This window comes from Panthera pardus, unplaced genomic scaffold (assembly GCF_024362965.1).
Source record: "Panthera pardus isolate Hobbes unplaced genomic scaffold, ASM2436296v1 HiC_scaffold_15, whole genome shotgun sequence".
Lineage (NCBI taxonomy): Eukaryota > Metazoa > Chordata > Mammalia > Carnivora > Felidae > Panthera > Panthera pardus.
The window spans coordinates 20,801,756-20,818,977 of NW_026526710.1; the positions used below are offsets into that span (position 1 = coordinate 20,801,756).

At 46.9% G+C, this 17,222-nt stretch overlaps 1 protein-coding gene across 4 annotated transcripts in view; it reads right to left on the reverse strand.

Annotated features, from left to right (window-relative positions):
- The window catches only part of GRK3 (G protein-coupled receptor kinase 3), a 131,842-nt gene extending 117,263 nt beyond the window's left edge, over nucleotides 1-14,579 (reverse strand). The window contains exon 1 of one of the 4 annotated variants that reach the window (XM_053902229.1): nucleotides 14,275-14,573. In XM_053902229.1, the coding sequence (XP_053758204.1) occupies nucleotides 14,275-14,387 (113 nt within the window). In that variant the 5' untranslated portion in view covers nucleotides 14,388-14,573. Of the gene's footprint in view, nucleotides 1-14,274 lie in introns of all 4 variants that reach the window. The other 3 variants (XM_053902228.1, XM_053902231.1, XM_053902230.1) reach the window with 3 other exon arrangements.
- Between the last annotated feature and the right edge of the window lie 2,643 nt (nucleotides 14,580-17,222).

A 17,222-nucleotide genomic window follows, 5' to 3' on the forward strand; every position in this document is an offset into this window, starting at 1 on the left:
CTCTGATGACCTTTACCTACCTCAACACTTCCATTAAGAGTTGCAAGATGGTGACTCTCCCAATTCCATCATCCTTGCCACGTTCACTTGCTGTAAATCTTTTTTCTTTTTTTTTAACCAATCAATGAGTTTTTATTTTTTATTATTTTAATTTTTTTAAGTTTACATCCAAATTAGTTAGCATCTAGGGCAACAATGATTTCAGGAGTAGATTCCTTAGTGCCCCTGACCCATTTAGCTCATCCCCTCCCCCAACCCCTCCAGCAACCCTCAGTTTGTTCTCCATATTTAAGAGTCTCTTATGTTTTGTCCCCCTCCCTGGTTTTATATTATTTTTGTTCATCTGTTTTGTCTCTTAAAGTCCTCATATGAGTGAAGTCATATGATATTTGTCTTTCTCTGACTGACTAATTTCACTTAGCATAATACCTTCTAGTCCCATCCACGTAGTTGCAAATGGCAAGATTTCATTCTTTTTGATTGACGAGTAATACGCCGTTGTGTGTATATATATATGTATATATACATATATATATACATATATAACACATCTTCTTTATCCATTCATCCATCGATGGACATTTGGGTTCTTTCCATACTTTGGCTATTGTTGATAGTGCTGCTATAAACATGGGAGTGCATGTGTCCCTTCGAAACAGCACACCTGTATCCCTTGGATAAATGCCTGGTAGTGCCATTGCTGGGTTGTAGGGCAGTTCTGTTTTTAACTTTTTGAGGAACCTCCATACTGTTTTCCAGAGTGGCTGCACCAGCTTGCATTCCCATTCTGTAAATCTTCTTAAGGAAGAATTATGTCCCATCAAGTAAAAATTGTGATCACCCTCTGTAGCTTACAGGAAAGGCAAGAAAAGCGCTAAATGCTTCACCTTTTTGACTGCCTCTTTTCAGGGACAGAGTTGGTACCTTATTTTGACAGCCAGTGGTGACCAATAGGTGTCTTGTTTTTATCTGTTTTGTTTGGGGATCTCCCTTTTGGATATCATAGATATATTAGCTTCCTACCGCTAATATAACAAATTACCTCGAACTTGGTAGCTCCAAACCACAGAAAAGTATTATCTTATAGATCTGTAGGTCAGAAGTCTGGAATGGGTCCCACTAAGCTAAGATCAAAATGCCAGCAGAGTTTTGTTCCTAGTGGAGGCTCTATGGGAGCACCCGTCTCCTTATCTTTGCAGGCTTCTAGAAGCCGCCACGTTCCTTGGCCCATGACCCCATTCTACCATCAAAGCCAGCAAATGTCAGATATTCCTTCTCAAGCTACCTCACTCTGACTCTGACCCGCCTCCCTTCCTCGCTATTGTTCTGGGCCCAGCCAGATAACTCAGGATAATAATCTCTTTATCTTAAAGTCTGCAACATCAGCTGCCTGAATTACATCTGCAATCTTCTTGCCAAGTAATGTTCACATAGTCGCAGGTTCTGAGGATTAGGTCATGGACATTTGGTGGGGGAAGGGGCTAGTGTTCTGCCCAGCGCAAGGGCTGGAATATATTCAGAATATTTTAATCAACCGCAGCCATATTCCTTTGATAGCCAGTGGGGACCCCTTCTTCCGGCCTCTGCATTTGTTAGATATCGTGCCCACCCCACCCCTCGGATGGCTCCTTTTTCTGATACAACAGATACCAGAAGTTCTGGGTTCTTCTTGCCGAGACCCTGCCCACCCCTCAGGGCAGGTATGTTTGCGCTGGGTACCTACAAGGATGGGACAGCAGTTGTTTCTTGGGCTTTTCCATGACTGGGGTTAAGACATACACATATGTGGTAAGACCAAAAAAGGAAAGAAAAGGAAAGAAAAGGAAAGGAAAGGAAAGGAAAGGAAAGGAAAGAAAAGAAAAGAAAAGAAAAGAAAAGAAAAGAGACAAGACAAAACCATGAATTTAAAATGACTTTCTGGGGCACCTGGGTGGCTTGGCTGGTTAAACATCCAACTCTTGGTTTCAGCTCAGGTCATGATCCCACAGTTGGTGAGATCAAGTCCTGAGTCGGGCTCCACACTGACAGCACGGATTCTCTGTCTCTCCCTCTCTCTCTGTCCTTCCCCCTCATGCCTTCTCTCTCTCAGAATAAATAAACATAAAAGAAACTGTTTCAAAGAACAAAAAAAATAAAATGACTTTCCAATTCGAATTTAACCTTATAGGGTTTTTACTTAGCTCTTGTCTCACACTCCTGTATCTCTTCATTTACATTTAAAATCTCAGTTCTAGGGGCATCGGGGTGGCTCAGTTGGTTAAGCCTCCAACTTCGGCTCAGATCGTGATCTCACGGTTGGTGAGTTTGAGCCCCGCATCGGGCTCTGTGCTGACAGCTCGGAGCCTGGAGCCTGCTTCAGATTCTGTATCTCCCTCTCTCTCTACCCCTCCCCTGCTCACGCTCTGTGTCTCTCTGTCTCTCAATAGTAAATAAAAACGTCAAAAAAAATTTTTTTAATAAAATCTCAGTTATTACCCAGCTGTACTTAGATAGTCTATATGAAATGATTTTAAACGAACAATAACATTAACACTTCTGAATGCAGCCCTATTTATCCTTAAAACATACAGGACAATTTGGCATCGTCTCACGAAACTGAGAATGCCCCTCTCTTACTTCCAGGGGTCTATCCCACGACCCCAAAGAGGCACAGGTCAGCATACCCACTGCGCTGGCGCTTGTGATTACGAACACAGGGTTGGGTAAACAGCGGTTTTACGATGTATCAGGCAGCAATTCAGAGCACCGAGAAGCATCTCTTCACTACTACCAAGGACAAGCCGAACATGTCTCAGCAGGAGCAGAGGGCAAGTTGTAAAGGGACTCACTAATGTGTTCCTGACAAACACAACTCTGTCCCAGTATGATGCCCACAGCCTTTCTGTGTGAAGGTTAAATGTGCAACCTGTTTCATTAGTTTTCCATCACAATGTAGAATGTACTGCTAACAAGTTTAATGCGAAAAATCCTTTATGTATCTAGAGTAAACGGACAAGTGTGCTCGAGCCAAGGGTATCCATGTACCTGCTGACGGAGAGAGAGAATTTCAGTTTTTGCTTTTTAAAGATAAGGGCACATGTGAGATTACAAAAAGATGCTTGGGGTAAGAAAACATTAAGATCAAAAATACTGACGTGTAGCTTTTCTCAATTTGTAACACGGTCATCATTAATGACAACTAATCCTATTACCGAACATGACATTCATGACATCTTATCTTTTAAGGAATTATTCACATATTTATTATTCAATCAACATCACCAGTGAAATGATATGTAACCCCCTTATCAGATCCCTGTAGCTGATAACCCTTACGGTGAGGACAATCCATTTTCAAACTGTGTTGGTAATAGCTGAAATTGACACCCCTCCTCTACCCACATCTAGGAATTTTCTTTGCTTAGATGATTCATATGGCAAAAGATAGTCTGTAGGTGTCTATTAAAATGCACAGAGCTTTGAGCCCTTGGCTATCAATGTGATCTCGAGCAATTAGTTTCTCTCTGGACCTGAATTGCCTCCTTCTAAAATGGAGATGATGAAATACTGGAGAGCCGTTTCCAAGAATCTGAAAATAAAGAAGCAAGCTTGCCCTCTGAGAGTAAAAACTTTAAATCAATACCTCACACAAAGGGCAGAGAAATGCCAAAGTTTCCTGGGCTGGCTGGCAGGCACTAGCTGTAACTGTGTTATCCAACCCAGAGGAGGTCTGCCCCCCAGTGAGAACAGGAAACACGGCAACACGGAAGGACACCCAGGTGCCATCACTGCTGGGGAATTCATGCACGTCACATCCAGCGTAAAGCCATCCCATGGAGAAATGACTAGGTCCCAGCTCCTAGAACTGACGAACCTGAGGCTAGACCCTTCCGACCCATCGGGCTATAGCCTGTGGTGGCTCTGCTACCTTCGGAGGGTCACTTCCCCTCTACAAGGGCGACACACAGGACAGAATGCTCTGGTCACACAGCCCTCCAGCATCTGGGCTCCCGGGAGATTCGTGTTGACTATATAGTGGCAATCCGCCATCATCAACCCTACCCTAGATCCCTGGATGGTCAGGAGATGATTAATCATAAGCCAGGACACTTACCCTAAAACTCTAATCTCACATGAAGGAGGGTGAGTTTCCACCATCTACCTCATTAAGCTTTCCCGGTATGAAACAGTCAGAAAAAATAAGCTTTTCTTATAGCATAACTTGACTTTTTTTTTTAGAATAATTTGAACACCAGTTCCCCACTAAACAGGGCACGTTATTTGAACAACAGAAACACAGAAAAACTGGCTGGTTTTCCTTGTGGAATAAAAAACCAATCAAATGATTAAACCCTAAGAAACCCCGGACCACAAAAACCGTCACACTTCTTTGGGGGCAGGGGGGTAGGTCATGAACCTAAGTATCCCCTCTCGCTCAAGGTTTAGAAACTGCTAACGTGCAGGGGCGCCTGGGTGGCTCAGTCGGTGAAGCGGCTGACCCTTGATCACAGCTCAGGTCAGGATCTCACGGTTTGTGAGTTCAAGCCCCGCATCGGGCTCTGCTCTGACAGCACAGAATCTGCCCAGAACTGCTAAGGTGAAGAAAACACCTCCCCCTTCTAGGCCAATTCTAGTTGCGACATTTTGCATAAATAATAAGCCTTCCTCTACTGCCAGTGGAGACCAAACGGAAGGAAGCAGGTCCTAAATGGAACAGAGAGGATAGCACAAACTTTTACATTCTACTCTATACTTACTGTGATTCCAAGAGCCACTGCTTAATTAGCGTGTCATTATACTATAAGAAAAGAAATAGTAAACGTAGTTGAAAAAAGAATGGCCCATTAAAGATGAATATTAAAATCCCTTGACCTTACCTGTTAGGGTTAGTTGTTTCTAAATGGAATACAGACACCTCCCTTACCACCCCCACCCCTAACCAAGTAGCAAAAGCCTCATATGTTGAAAAGAAGACACATCTGAAAATGTCATCTCAGCTTTAGACATTCACGTTGCAAAATGAGAGTCTGCGGTATTTAACAGCTGTGTAAATGCCTTCCCATGTAACTTCTAGTTCATTTTTAACTTAAACCCTCATCAAAAGCAATGCAGACAGAGAAAATTGAGAGTACCCTGAAAATATAACCAGAGTGATCTTTCTAGATCGAGAATAAAGAACAATGGACTGACTTAATTACAAAAGCACAAATACCAAGAGCTCATTCCCCAGTCAAGTTCTATTGCTGAAAATGAAGATATGCTTGCTGCCTTCCCCAGAAGATTCCTAATGGAACTGTAGGTGTAGGTTTTTGAATATATGAAACATTAGCCCTAAAATCCTCAGAAAAAGGCTTTTTTTGGCATAATTAAAGCTCGTTTTCTTCCTAAAAATATTTTAGCCCACAATTTTCTCAGAATGTACACAGGGCCTAGAAGTTAGCACTCAGCAAGTGGCAGACAATGTCAAAAAGACACCTGGTACCCATCGTAGCTTCTAAATTCTGACTAATGGAAATGTTAATCCCCTAATCAAGCTGGTGTGATGAATCTCAAATCATCAGAGGAACCAAAAATTTTCTCCCCATAACGGAACTTGAGAGAGGTTCAACCACACACTTGGAATAAGATTTTTCACTGGTTTTGCCACCACTGAATTAAGCAGACGAATTCTACAGGTATCTTTTCAGTCTTCTTAAACCTTAATATTCTGACCCAGCCAGGTCACATTCAGACTGATGGGCACAGATTACAGAGAGCAGCGTGCAGACTTCAGCTTGATTTGGGGAGTGACTAAAAGGACTGGGGACAGCTTCCTGTGAAAGCCACTGTGGGATAGGGTAGCTGCCTTCAGATATCGGAAAATCTGTCACTTTTTCAGGGACTAAACTTGTTTGTACAACCATGAAAGGACAGCAAAACATCAGTGCACAGAATTAATTGCAAGAGAGCTTTCCAACATCACAGAGCTTCCAAAGATGTTCCTCGGAGATGACCCTGCCTGGACGTCAGACAGGGAAGTCACCCATCCAATGCATGACTAAATTGGATGCCCTCCAAGATCTTTTCAAACATGAGATACTACAATGCTATGTTATTAACATGCAATCTGTTAATGTCTAAGGAATACTGAAATGAATCACCTTATGCTCAATACACTGAAGCCAGCTGCTTTTAGGCTGTGATTTTCGTTCATTTTACTGAAGCAAAGGCCTCTAAAGGATGAGCTAATTCTCCTAATTGTTTAGTTATCTGTATTTAAGAATAGCAATGCTCATGAACTCTTATGTATTGAAGCCAACATAGCCCAGAGCCTGATGGATGGATGGATGGATGGATGGATGGGTGGGTGGATGGATGAAAAGAAGGAGGATGAAAAGAAGAAAGAATGGATGGATGGATGGATGGATGGATGGATGGAAGGAAGGAAGGAAGGAAACATGGAAACATGGATGGATGGGTGGGAGGAAAGAACAGATGAAGGATGGATGGGTAGGCGGGAGGATGGATGGAAAGAAAAAAAAGAGGGAGGATAGAGTAAAGGTGGCGAGGAAGAAAAGAAAGAAAAAGAACCGAGTGAAGGGCGCCCGGGTGGCTCACTCAGTTAAGCGTCTGACTTCGGCTCAGGTCATGATCTCGCGGTTCCTGAGTTCGAGGCCCACGTCGGGCTCTGTGCTGACAGCTCGGAGCCTGGAGCCTGCTTCCGATTCTGTGTCTCCTCTCTCTGGCCCTCCCTGCTCATGCTCTTTGTCTCTCTCAAAAATAAATAAACATTAAAAAAAATTAAAAAGAACTGAGTGAGGTAGCATGTATGCAAGGTTCTAGACACATAGTGCCACCAAGGCTAGAAGAAAACAGAAGAAATCTGGGAAATTCACTTACTTATGTGTCTAAAGGTCAACATCTGCTCTTTGCTGCCTGGGTCAACATATCAACTTTTCAGAAATCCTGTCTCCCAACCTGCTTCTGCAGGGCACATGGCACAGGGGCTCCATGCAATGCTGCCTTTTATCGGCTACTATTTGGTACTTTCTTAAGGTGTTACATTTTGTGCTGCATCTAATCCCTACAACGACCACCCATGGTATAAATTAAAGAAAAAATCACCTTTTAATATTTTGTCCTATCTTTTTCTGAGTTGTGACTGTGTGAAATTAATGTCCTCTCTTGTTTACAAATACATTGTATGGGGTGGCTGGTGGCTCAGTCGGTTGAGCGTCCAACTCTTGGTTTCGGCTCAGGTCACGATCTCATGGTTCGTGGGATGGAGCCCCGCGTTGGTCTCCATGCTGACAGCACAGCGCGAAGCCTGCCTGGGATTATCTCTCTCCCTCTCTCTCTCTCTCTCTGCCCCTCCCTCGACCTCTTTCTCTCTCTCTCAAAATAAATGACTAAATTTTAAAAATATATACATATACATTGGGGCACCTGGCTGGCTCAGTCAGTTAAGCGTCCGACTTGGGCTCAGGTCATGATCTCGCGGTTCATGAGTTCAAGCCCCGCGTCGGGCTCTGTGCTGACGGCTCAGAGCCTGGAGCCTGCTTTGGGTTCTGTGTCTCCCTCTCTCTCTGACCTTCCCCTGCTCATGCTCTCTTTCTCTCAAAAATAATAAAACATTAAAATATATATATATATTTTATATAGAATATGCCCAGAGATTGGGGGGGGGGGGGGAGGGGACATTTTATGATCACAAATGAATAGATATCATATTATACAGCTAGGAAAAACTAAATACAGTGAATTTAAGTGACTTATCAAGGGCCTGTGGCAAGTTGCCAATGGAATCTGGTCCATATTTCCTGGTTCCTGATCTAGAACTGTATCATAGTGTGGCAGATAAGGAGGGCACAGGAAAATGAGCCCAGAAATGAAACAGCTGACCTACAAGTTCACTAGGGATGAAAATTGGGCCTAGGTACTTTCATATCATCACCTTTTCCTAGACTCCTGAGACCCTGGAAGAAGGAAACGGCAGCCAGCAAGAGTACAGGTCTATGTGGAGGCTGACTGTCACAAAACACCAATGACAGAGTCAACGAACTGTCCTCTCTGTCATGCCCCACATAGAAAGTTCTACAGCCTGCAGATGCTCCGCGCTGAGGCTGAAGCATAGATGACCCAGGAGAAGACTTCCAAAATTAGAAGAAACATTTACAGGGTATGGGGAGCCAAGGTATTACTTCTCCCCCCACCCACCCCCCCCCTCCCCCCCGCCACCCCACAGTTTATTGTAGACCTACAGGGCAATCACGAATGGCCCAGGGGGTGGGAGTGCTGATCGATGACAAAAATAAAGAACAAAGACTCGGGAACCAGGAGAAGCAGAAGCAGGTCAGGGCCTCATTAGTGTGCAAGTTTCTAAATATGCAAATGAGTTCACAACACTCAAGTGGAAGTCGCCCCTCCAAGGTCTCCATTGCCCCACTGCCAAAGTCCAGAGGAGGACAAGGACAGAGAAGACCACCACGCATACACATCTTCATCAAACTATCAGCATTCCTCGGACACATGGTTCACCAGCAAAGGAAAACTGTTTGCGGGAGAAAGTGATTTTTATCGCGAAGAAAGCCAAAAATATTGTTGTGTCCCTTTTCCCTTTTCTCTAGAATGGAACAATTCGGCGGGGGCGGGGGACGGGGGCCGCTCTCTTTTCCGAATAATAACCCACACAGAAATCCTGTTTGGGGACCGGGTTGGGGAGAGGAGGGGAGAGGGGGTCTATTACACAGATTTCTTGGCGGCAAGGTTGCAAGATTGCGTTTCTTGCGTTGAACAGAACGGGAATTTAACCCTCGAGCTCCTCATGGGAAATAAGGAAAAAACTGCTTATCCACTTAGTGATAATTACCGCTTTGCCACATCCCAGAGGAAGAGCTGTTCTCTATCAGTCTCTGAGGACGGTCCTGACTTTGCAAACGCTGCACCAGCAGCCGATAGACATGGCCCGCAAAGTGATTTTTCCCCAAAGGAAAAACTGCAGAAGGGGTGAGGGTGTTCCTTATTCGTGCTGGCACAATGGCAGAGCAAGGAGGAAAGGACCCCATTCTGGACTACGCTTCAGCTGTCACCCGGGGCAGAGGTCCCTAACTGTCCGGATGAGGCTACGTCACTCACCAGGCTGCACTGTCACGGGGAACAAATGCACTCATGATGCAAAGTGCCCGGGAGAAGGGAAATCTCAATAAATGGTAGTTGTTACGTTGCTAGCTCGTGGAAGTAATAAACCTTCTCTTTCCCTCCTCAGGGCTACGGAGACCCCAAGCATCCTGTTCTCCCCCACTCTGCATTTCTTACTGTGCTTTGCCGCCCACTGTCAGATAAAGACCTACACGTCCCTGCTTCAAGCCTTAGCCAACAGTTCCTGTCTTGTCCAAACACATGTTTGGCAAAGCCAAGTTCAGCATACTGAAAAGCACTTTTGAGACGCAGTCTCTAAGAACACATTGCGTGTAAAAACCGGGATTGTCTGAACCCAAAGAAATCTACTGGGCTCTCCGTTCAAAACATTTCACAATGCCGGATTTGGGGCAGCTTCTAGGTCCCAAATTGATTGCACTGGAACATCTATTTCTAAGAACTGACAACCACGCACAGCTCTTGAATCACCAAGTCACTGGCACAAATTGCCTCTGCCCAAGAATGGAATAAAAACCGAAAGGTCAGAACAAATTACATTTCGAATGTGCACCTTAGTGGAAAAGAGGCAAGAACACCGCCACCGTTCTATACATAGAAAGACTCCTATCGGCGATACAGAGCACTCTTTCCCTGAAGGCCGTTCATTCTTTCAACATTGACTCTTCAGTTCCGAGTTGGGGAGGGGTGTGCACGGGCACAGAATCCCCTACAACCAAAACAGAGGAATAGTTCAAGTCTACCCCCAACGGCTCACAGACTGGAGTCGGGGAAATCACTGAAGAAACTCCATTCCCACAGAAGAAGAAAACCGAGCTACTTCTCAACATGGATCCCATCTGATCCGGTTACAAACAGGAAGACGCAGCATTACCACATTACTATGTATACTCTGGCCGGATAGGTCTTCGGAGGGAATAACTAACCAATTATTGTAAAACGCTCAGCAAACATAATGCGTTCGATGATTGCAGAATAAAAAAGCCATCCAAATTGCTACTTGTCTGTGGTTAAATAGAATCTTCAAGAAACTGCACTTTATAAACATCTTTCTTGGATCAACTGTGTATTTCCCACTAGACTAAAAAAAAAAAGCCCCTTGAAAGATGGGGCTGTGGTCAGGCTCATCATAGTCTCTCCATGCCTGGCTTGGAGACCCAGCCTCTACAACCCCCTACTGAAGTCATGTAATAAAGGGTGTCACAGATGTCCTGAAGGATATTCTAAATGATCTAGGAAAGTTACAAAGAATCTTGCAAATGTTATTTTTCAGAACTTCCTATCATATTGTAGGAATACCTTAAAAGGACAAGCTTTGCTGGGGTGCCTGGGTGGCTCAGTCGGTTAAGCGTCCGACTTGGGCTTAAGTCACGATACCAGTTTGTGAGTTCAAGCCCCACATCGGGCTCACTGATGTCAGCGTGGAGCCCACTTCAGATCCTCTGTCCCCCACTCTCTTCTCTGCCCTTCCTCTGCTTGCACGCTCTCTAAAAAAATAAATATAACATAAAAATTTTTTTTAATAATCAGTGAATTGAGGTGCCTGGGTGCCTCAGTTGGTTAAGCATCCAACTTCAGCTCAGGGCATCATCTCGCGGTCTGTGGGTTCAAGCCCCACATCAGGCTCTGTGCTGACAGATCAGAGCCTGGAGCCCGCTTTGGATCCTGTGTCTCCCTGTCTCTCTGCCCCTCCCCCTGCTCGTGCTCTCTGTCTCTGTCTCTCTCTCAGAAACAAACATTTTAAAAAAAAAGCTTTAATAAAAAATAAATAATAAATAAATAATAATAAAAATAAAATAAAAGGACAGGCTTTGCAATTAATGATCCAATACTGTCAATGTCTCCTAAATGGACATGGGATGCAGGGAAAGGGTCAAGCTCATGTTACCCAACCAAGCCAATGGGACTTCACTCTGTTTGGACAAGGTTAAAAAGAGTAATGAGCCTAAAGTAAAGTTGTCTTGATGATCCAGGGCTTTAAGATGCTGACCCTTCTGTAAGTCTTAGCTTATGAATTAGACCCTATCAAATAAAGGTACTTCTTCTCTAACATGGTGTAATGCTCGAGTTTCTGTCTGGGCCTGCACAGTGGGCTCGTGGGTCACAGTTCAGTCTTCCCAACAGATCCCATCATCAGCTACATTAACTCAACAAATGTTTCAGTAAACTGAAGCAGCTATGTAATCTGAACGAATAGTCAGCTATTCCGGGATTTACACTGATGGGTTCATTAATTAAATAACTGTCAACATAACAAAACAGTTGCCTCTCGCTATCTCAGAGAAGTGAGATCTCCCCAGGGGGCAGGACGGTCCATCTTCTGATACTCTCCTGTAATAGGCAGGGGACTGCAGACCCAACCTTTCATTTAAACTAGCTAGATATGATGCAGTCCCGTAGCTTTTCTGGTTAAAGCTGCGGAAGCAGCAAAGCAACTGAAACGAGGAAGCATGCAGAAAATACTACAGTGATTTCAAATAATCGGCTGGAAATAAAAGGTCACTGGTGACAGACCCATGGCAAGTGTTATACTCGTCATGGAGACACTAAAAAGACGAATCTAAACATCTTTTTCAAGAACACCAAAGACTGGTGATCACACAGTTCATGCCACAATGAAACTGAAATAGAAACTCTTATCAGAAAACATTTGACCACCGTCCTTTACCGACAGAGTGAGATCATACTAGTCTTTTGAACCATTGTGCTGAGGCATTTTAAAATGAAAATTAGGGGCGCCTGGGTGGCTCAGTCGGTTAAGCGGCCGACTTCGGCTCAGGTCATGATCTCACAGTCCGTGAGTTCGAGCCCCGCGTCAGGCTCTGTGCTGACAGCTCAGAGACTGGAGCCTGCTTCAGATTCTGTGTCTCCCTCTCTCTCTGACCCTCCCTCATTCATGCTCTGTCTGTCTCAAAAATAAATAAACATTAAAAAAAAAATTAAAAAATAAATAAAAAATAAAAAATAAAATGAAAATTAACTTCCTTACCAGATGGAGAAACCCCGCAGCCTCCCACCCCTACCCCAAAGTCCAGCAGGTAGCCACCACTACCTGTCATCCAGTGGTAGATAAAAATCTGCACGATGTTTTACTTGAAATGTCATGAGAAATATACTCACCACCTCCCAGTTCTGCCTTAAAAGAAAGTGTTACCAAAGAACACCACTGAAAACAAAGGCATTCATACAAGGAAGTGAATACCCAAAACATGTAAGTATGTTCTCAAGAAGGACACTAAAAAAGCAGAAGTCATATTAAGTTCAAAACAAGACACACACACACACACACACGAGCAGAAGTTCCTAATTTTAATATTATATTTTGCCCCCCCCCCCCAAAACTACCCATGAACTAAGATTCGTCAATTTTATGTTTAGAGACTCTACATATTTAGGATTCTCTGCCCTTCAGGAAAAGTAGAAAAGGCAAAAGAAAAAGGAATTAAGCACTGTATACCATATTTATAAAAATGCAGTTTTTTAAAAAATGAAATCCAGGCTTGGTTTGGGGGTTCTTGTTTTACTTAGCTTCCCATTTGCCAAAAAAATTTAAACAGCACTGATTTTCAATGAGCAACGGGTATGTTAGACTCCGGAAGAGGAGTGTTAATTTCACAGTACTCCAAAAGGTCTATGCTCCCCCCTGCTTTTCCCTACTTGGCAAAGAGCACACCCTGCAAAACCAAGGGGGTGCACAGGCTAATGAAAAGGGCAAGCGAGCCAAAAATATCTACCACATATTCATTTACACAGTTGGTCTTTTCACAACAAGTAGCTCAAACGGACTGATAATTTTCTCTGTCATAGGGCTCAGGCTCATGAACGGACTTGGAAAAATTATCTGGTGATCACTTCGCATTAAAAGAAGGATTGTTTTCTTACGTCAAGATAACAATTTAAGCAAGCTTCGGTGTGTAATGCTTGAAACACTGATGCTGGCCAGTGGAGAATAGTTTTGGTTGAGTTTCTAGTATTTTACCAAACTGCCTGGTTTCAAATTCACCACAAAGAAGATGCCTCTCTTTATCATCAATTCTACCAAGAGCTACTTAGCACATTCACTATACAACTCATAATGGTGTTAATCAGAAAAGAAGCAAAGGGGGGGGGGGGGAATCGAACCCTAATCTTTTGATACACTATTTGAAACTCTATCAATCTGATGAATGATCTTTTCTGGGGTAGTGCTAATGACACAAACCAGTAAAGTCTTTGACTGGTTCCATTGATAAGAAACCATTTTCGAGATAAAATTAGAACTTGGTACAGCCCTCACTAAAACCCCTGGCCAATTCAATCGGGCCCTTCTTTGGTAATTTAAACAACAAATTCCTGTCTGGAATCAACCTTTCCATGTGCGTGTAAAGTGAATCCCATTTCAACCTTTTAATAAAGTACCACCAGTGGATCTGCAAGTTGAGGAAAGCTGCTTGGGCGATAGGCTTGGCACCAAAAAGAAAACTGTGTGGGTCACAAGCCACTCATCACTGCCTGGGGGGCACGAAAGAGGAAAAGATAGGAGGATAGGAAGCGGAATAGACTGGACCCCAAGGGGAGAAAGCACTGAAAACTGCACTTAAGTACCTGGGACAAAGGCAAGAAGCCTGCACTCCCCAGGCTAAGGAGCACACAGGGAGCTGGGGAGAGGACGCAGTTGGCAACCGGGGCAGCAGGAACCAGAGAAGGAACGACCAGGATGCAGCACGGGGGAGCCACAGGCTAGGGGCAGAAGGGGCCCATGAGGATGGGGCTGGACGGGTGACAGAGATGGGACAGAAGGGAGAGGGATGGGGCTGGAAGGGCAGGCTTGGGGCAGGAGAGAGCCATGGCAGAGGAGCGCTGAGGACCACAGAGATGGGACACGAGGGGGCGACAGGGCTGGAGCTGGTCCAGCCAAGTCACAACCACCTCCCGGCAGCCCGTTGCCGGGGCGCTCCTGCGCGCGGGCGCCACGCCGGGCACTTTGGGGCGCTCTCTCCCGGGGACCCCCCCCTCCCAGCAGCCCTCTGATGCCCATTTCAGAGACGGGAACGGTGAGGCTGAGGGTGGGGGAAGGAGAACAGCAGCGGCCGAGCGCCCGACCCTCCCGGACGCAGGGGGTCGCTGGCGGCCGCCGAGGGCGGCGGCGCGGGGGGCGGCGCGGACCCGGGCGGCCGGTACCTGGGCTCGGGCAGCACGATCTTCTTGCTGGCGCGGGCGGCCGGGGTCGCCTTGCTCTTCTCCATCGCCATCAGGTAGCTGACATCGGCCAGCACGGCCTCCAGGTCCGCCATGTTGGCGAGCGGTGGCGGCGGCGGCGGCGGCGGTGGCGGCGACTCCTCGGGACCCGGACGGGACGCGCTCCCGCCGCCGCCGCCCGCCGCGCCCCGACGTGGGGGGGCCGCCCCGGGGCAGCCCCCCCCCCCCGCGCGCGCTCCCGCCCGCGCGCCCCCGCGCCCCGCTCGGCGCGCCGCAGCCTCGCGCCCGCCGGGGTCGCCGCGCGCCGCCCCGCCCCCCACGCGCGCCCCCGCCCGCCTCCCCGCGCACGCGCCGCCGCCCCCGCCCCTCTAGCCGGGGGTCGGCGGGGAGCGCGCGCCCGGCGGTCGTAGTCCCTCGGTTGGTGGGCGTAGCTGCCCTGCCGGCCCAGCCCTCGTCTCCTGACCGAGTGCCCGCGGGCACCGACCCGCCCTCCCTTCGGGGTGGCCACGGGGGACTTCCTCTCCTCCTCCTCCCCCTCCTTTTTTCCCTCCTCCTCCTCCCCATTTCCCGCCTCCCGCTCCAGGCGCGCTCACGCCCCCTCTCCTCCGGACCCCTGCCAGCCGGGGATGCCCTGGACCCGACGCCCACCACCCAAGAAGCGGAGGGGAGCTCTCCCGGGGCCGTAGACACGCTACTTCTCAAACCGGACAGTGCCAGTCAGCATTCCTGCGGGAGGCCTAGGGTGGCCCCAGAAAAGCGCGTGCCCCACCTGCCCCCGCAGCGGCTGCCGAAGCCTTGGTTCCGGGCTACCCTCGAACAGCACCCAGCCGGCCGGCACCCCCCCCCCCCCCGCAAGCCTCGCCCCTGACTCCAAACAGCCTCGCTTGTGAACTCAGCCAGGAAAACCCTAAAAACTGGAGAAAGTTGCTTGTCTCATGCTAAGCCGGGGCGAAGTGGGGTGAGCGCTCCCACGGGAGCTGCCCTTAGGGAGCCCCCTGATGGAGGAGCGCTCCCTCTGGTCAAGGTGGTCACAGCTCCCTTGCACTCAGGTGAGAGGTTGGAGCTTGGATGTTAACCTGATCGCTGAGAAGGAGAACTAAGGAGTCCGGCTCTTGTGGTTTTGCCATCAGTTAAAGAGAGAATCAGGGGGCACCCACTGTGCGCAGGGGCCCACCGCCCGGGTGATTTAGGGAAGTGGAAAAGCGAGAACCCAAACACCAAGGCAGGAGGGACTTTCCAGCTTCCTGATCCTCAGTCTTGGTCTCAGCGTCTGTTCACCACCACCCAACCCCTGCCTGAGGTTTTCATTTGCTTCTTACTTTTTCCCCGGCGGTACACACAAGTCCCCTTTAGAACCCACGTGGTACTCGGGCTGGAGTGGTGGTAAGGGACACCCAGGAAGTCCCGAGATGACCTGAGCTGGGAATTTTTTTTGAAGGTTATTTGTTTATTTTGAGAGAGAGAGAGAGAACGAGGGACAGAGAGGAAGGGAGAAAGAGAATCCCAAGCGGGCTCCGTGCTGTCAGTGCGGAGCCCAATGAACGGCTCCGACCCAAGAACCGTGAGACCGTGACCTGAGCCGAAATCAAGAGTTGGTGGTCAACAGACTGAGCCACCCAGGCGTCCCTGGGAATTAATTTTTTTCAATCCCCCTGAATTCATGCCCGTTGGTCACACTGCACCAGGAGCTCGGACTCAGTACAAAGTGAGTAAGCGTCCTGCCAATAGCTTACAGGGTTTAACACGGTTCACCAGAAATGGCTCCGGTCAAGTTTTAGGCATTAAATGTAATGTCACAGCAGAGGCAGCCTCTGGGTGTCTTGAGAACAGCTGCCCTCTTTTGTTCTCTCCCTCCCTTTCTTACCACACCCCCCCCCATCTGTTTCCCAGTTATGCCTGCCATCCCAATTGGCCAGTTTTACCAGATATTTCTCAAGATCTAAGGCACGATATTGGTAAAGTTGTCCAGAAAAGGATAAGAAGGACGTAAGGAGTCGGAACATGAGTCAAAGGAACTTGGTCGGGCAGCAGAAAGCCAGCACAAGCAAAATACACGAATGAGACAAAGATTTGCGTGATCCAAATATCAAACTTTCATCTTCTACCACTTTTTTTTCTTTTCCCTAAAAACGGGAACAGAATGTCTTGTCAAAGGTCACCCCAGGAGGAGGGGGTAAGTTCCCCCAAAAAAGCGTAACACACTTTCATGACTTAATTAACACGATTTCTTTCAATATGACTTTTGATCATTCAAGCTTTCACAGGATCAGATCCTGAAATACATACTTCTTGCCTACTTTTTCATGATCTTGCAAGGGGTGAGATTTTTAACCTCGCCTCTGACGTCAGTTTAGAATTTTGGTGGTTGTGCTTGTTTTGTTTGGCGGGGGAGGGGGTTGGTTTATGTGTATGCGTGTGTGTGTGTGTGTGTGTGTGTGTGTGTGTGTGTGTGTATTTGACGTAATGTAATAAACTTGGAACAAGAGACACCTGAATTCAAATCCCTGCTTGGTTCTCACTGGCCGGGTGATTTCAGGGGCAACCTTTTACCTCTCTGTCCTTTATGGATCTCATCAAGCCACAGCCCCCTGGGTTATTGAGAAGACACAGGAGATGATACACGTAAAATGCCACCTTGCCTGACATCCAGTAGGTCCCCAACAAAGGTCACTGCACTTCCTCTATTTTATTTTGTTTCATTTTACCCTGGCATGCGAGAGGAGATACTGAAACTAGTTATTCAGTCACTACACTTGAAGCAGGAAGACCCTTTACCAAAAATAACATCCCCCTGGGGCTTTTCTAGGAACGAAAATTGGCATAAATGATTAACCTCCATAAACATAAGCAATTACTCTTCTAGGAGAAAGAGCATGGAGTCCAAAATTGGGTCCCCTAACTGAGGCCGCTTCACCATTGAAGTCAGCTGA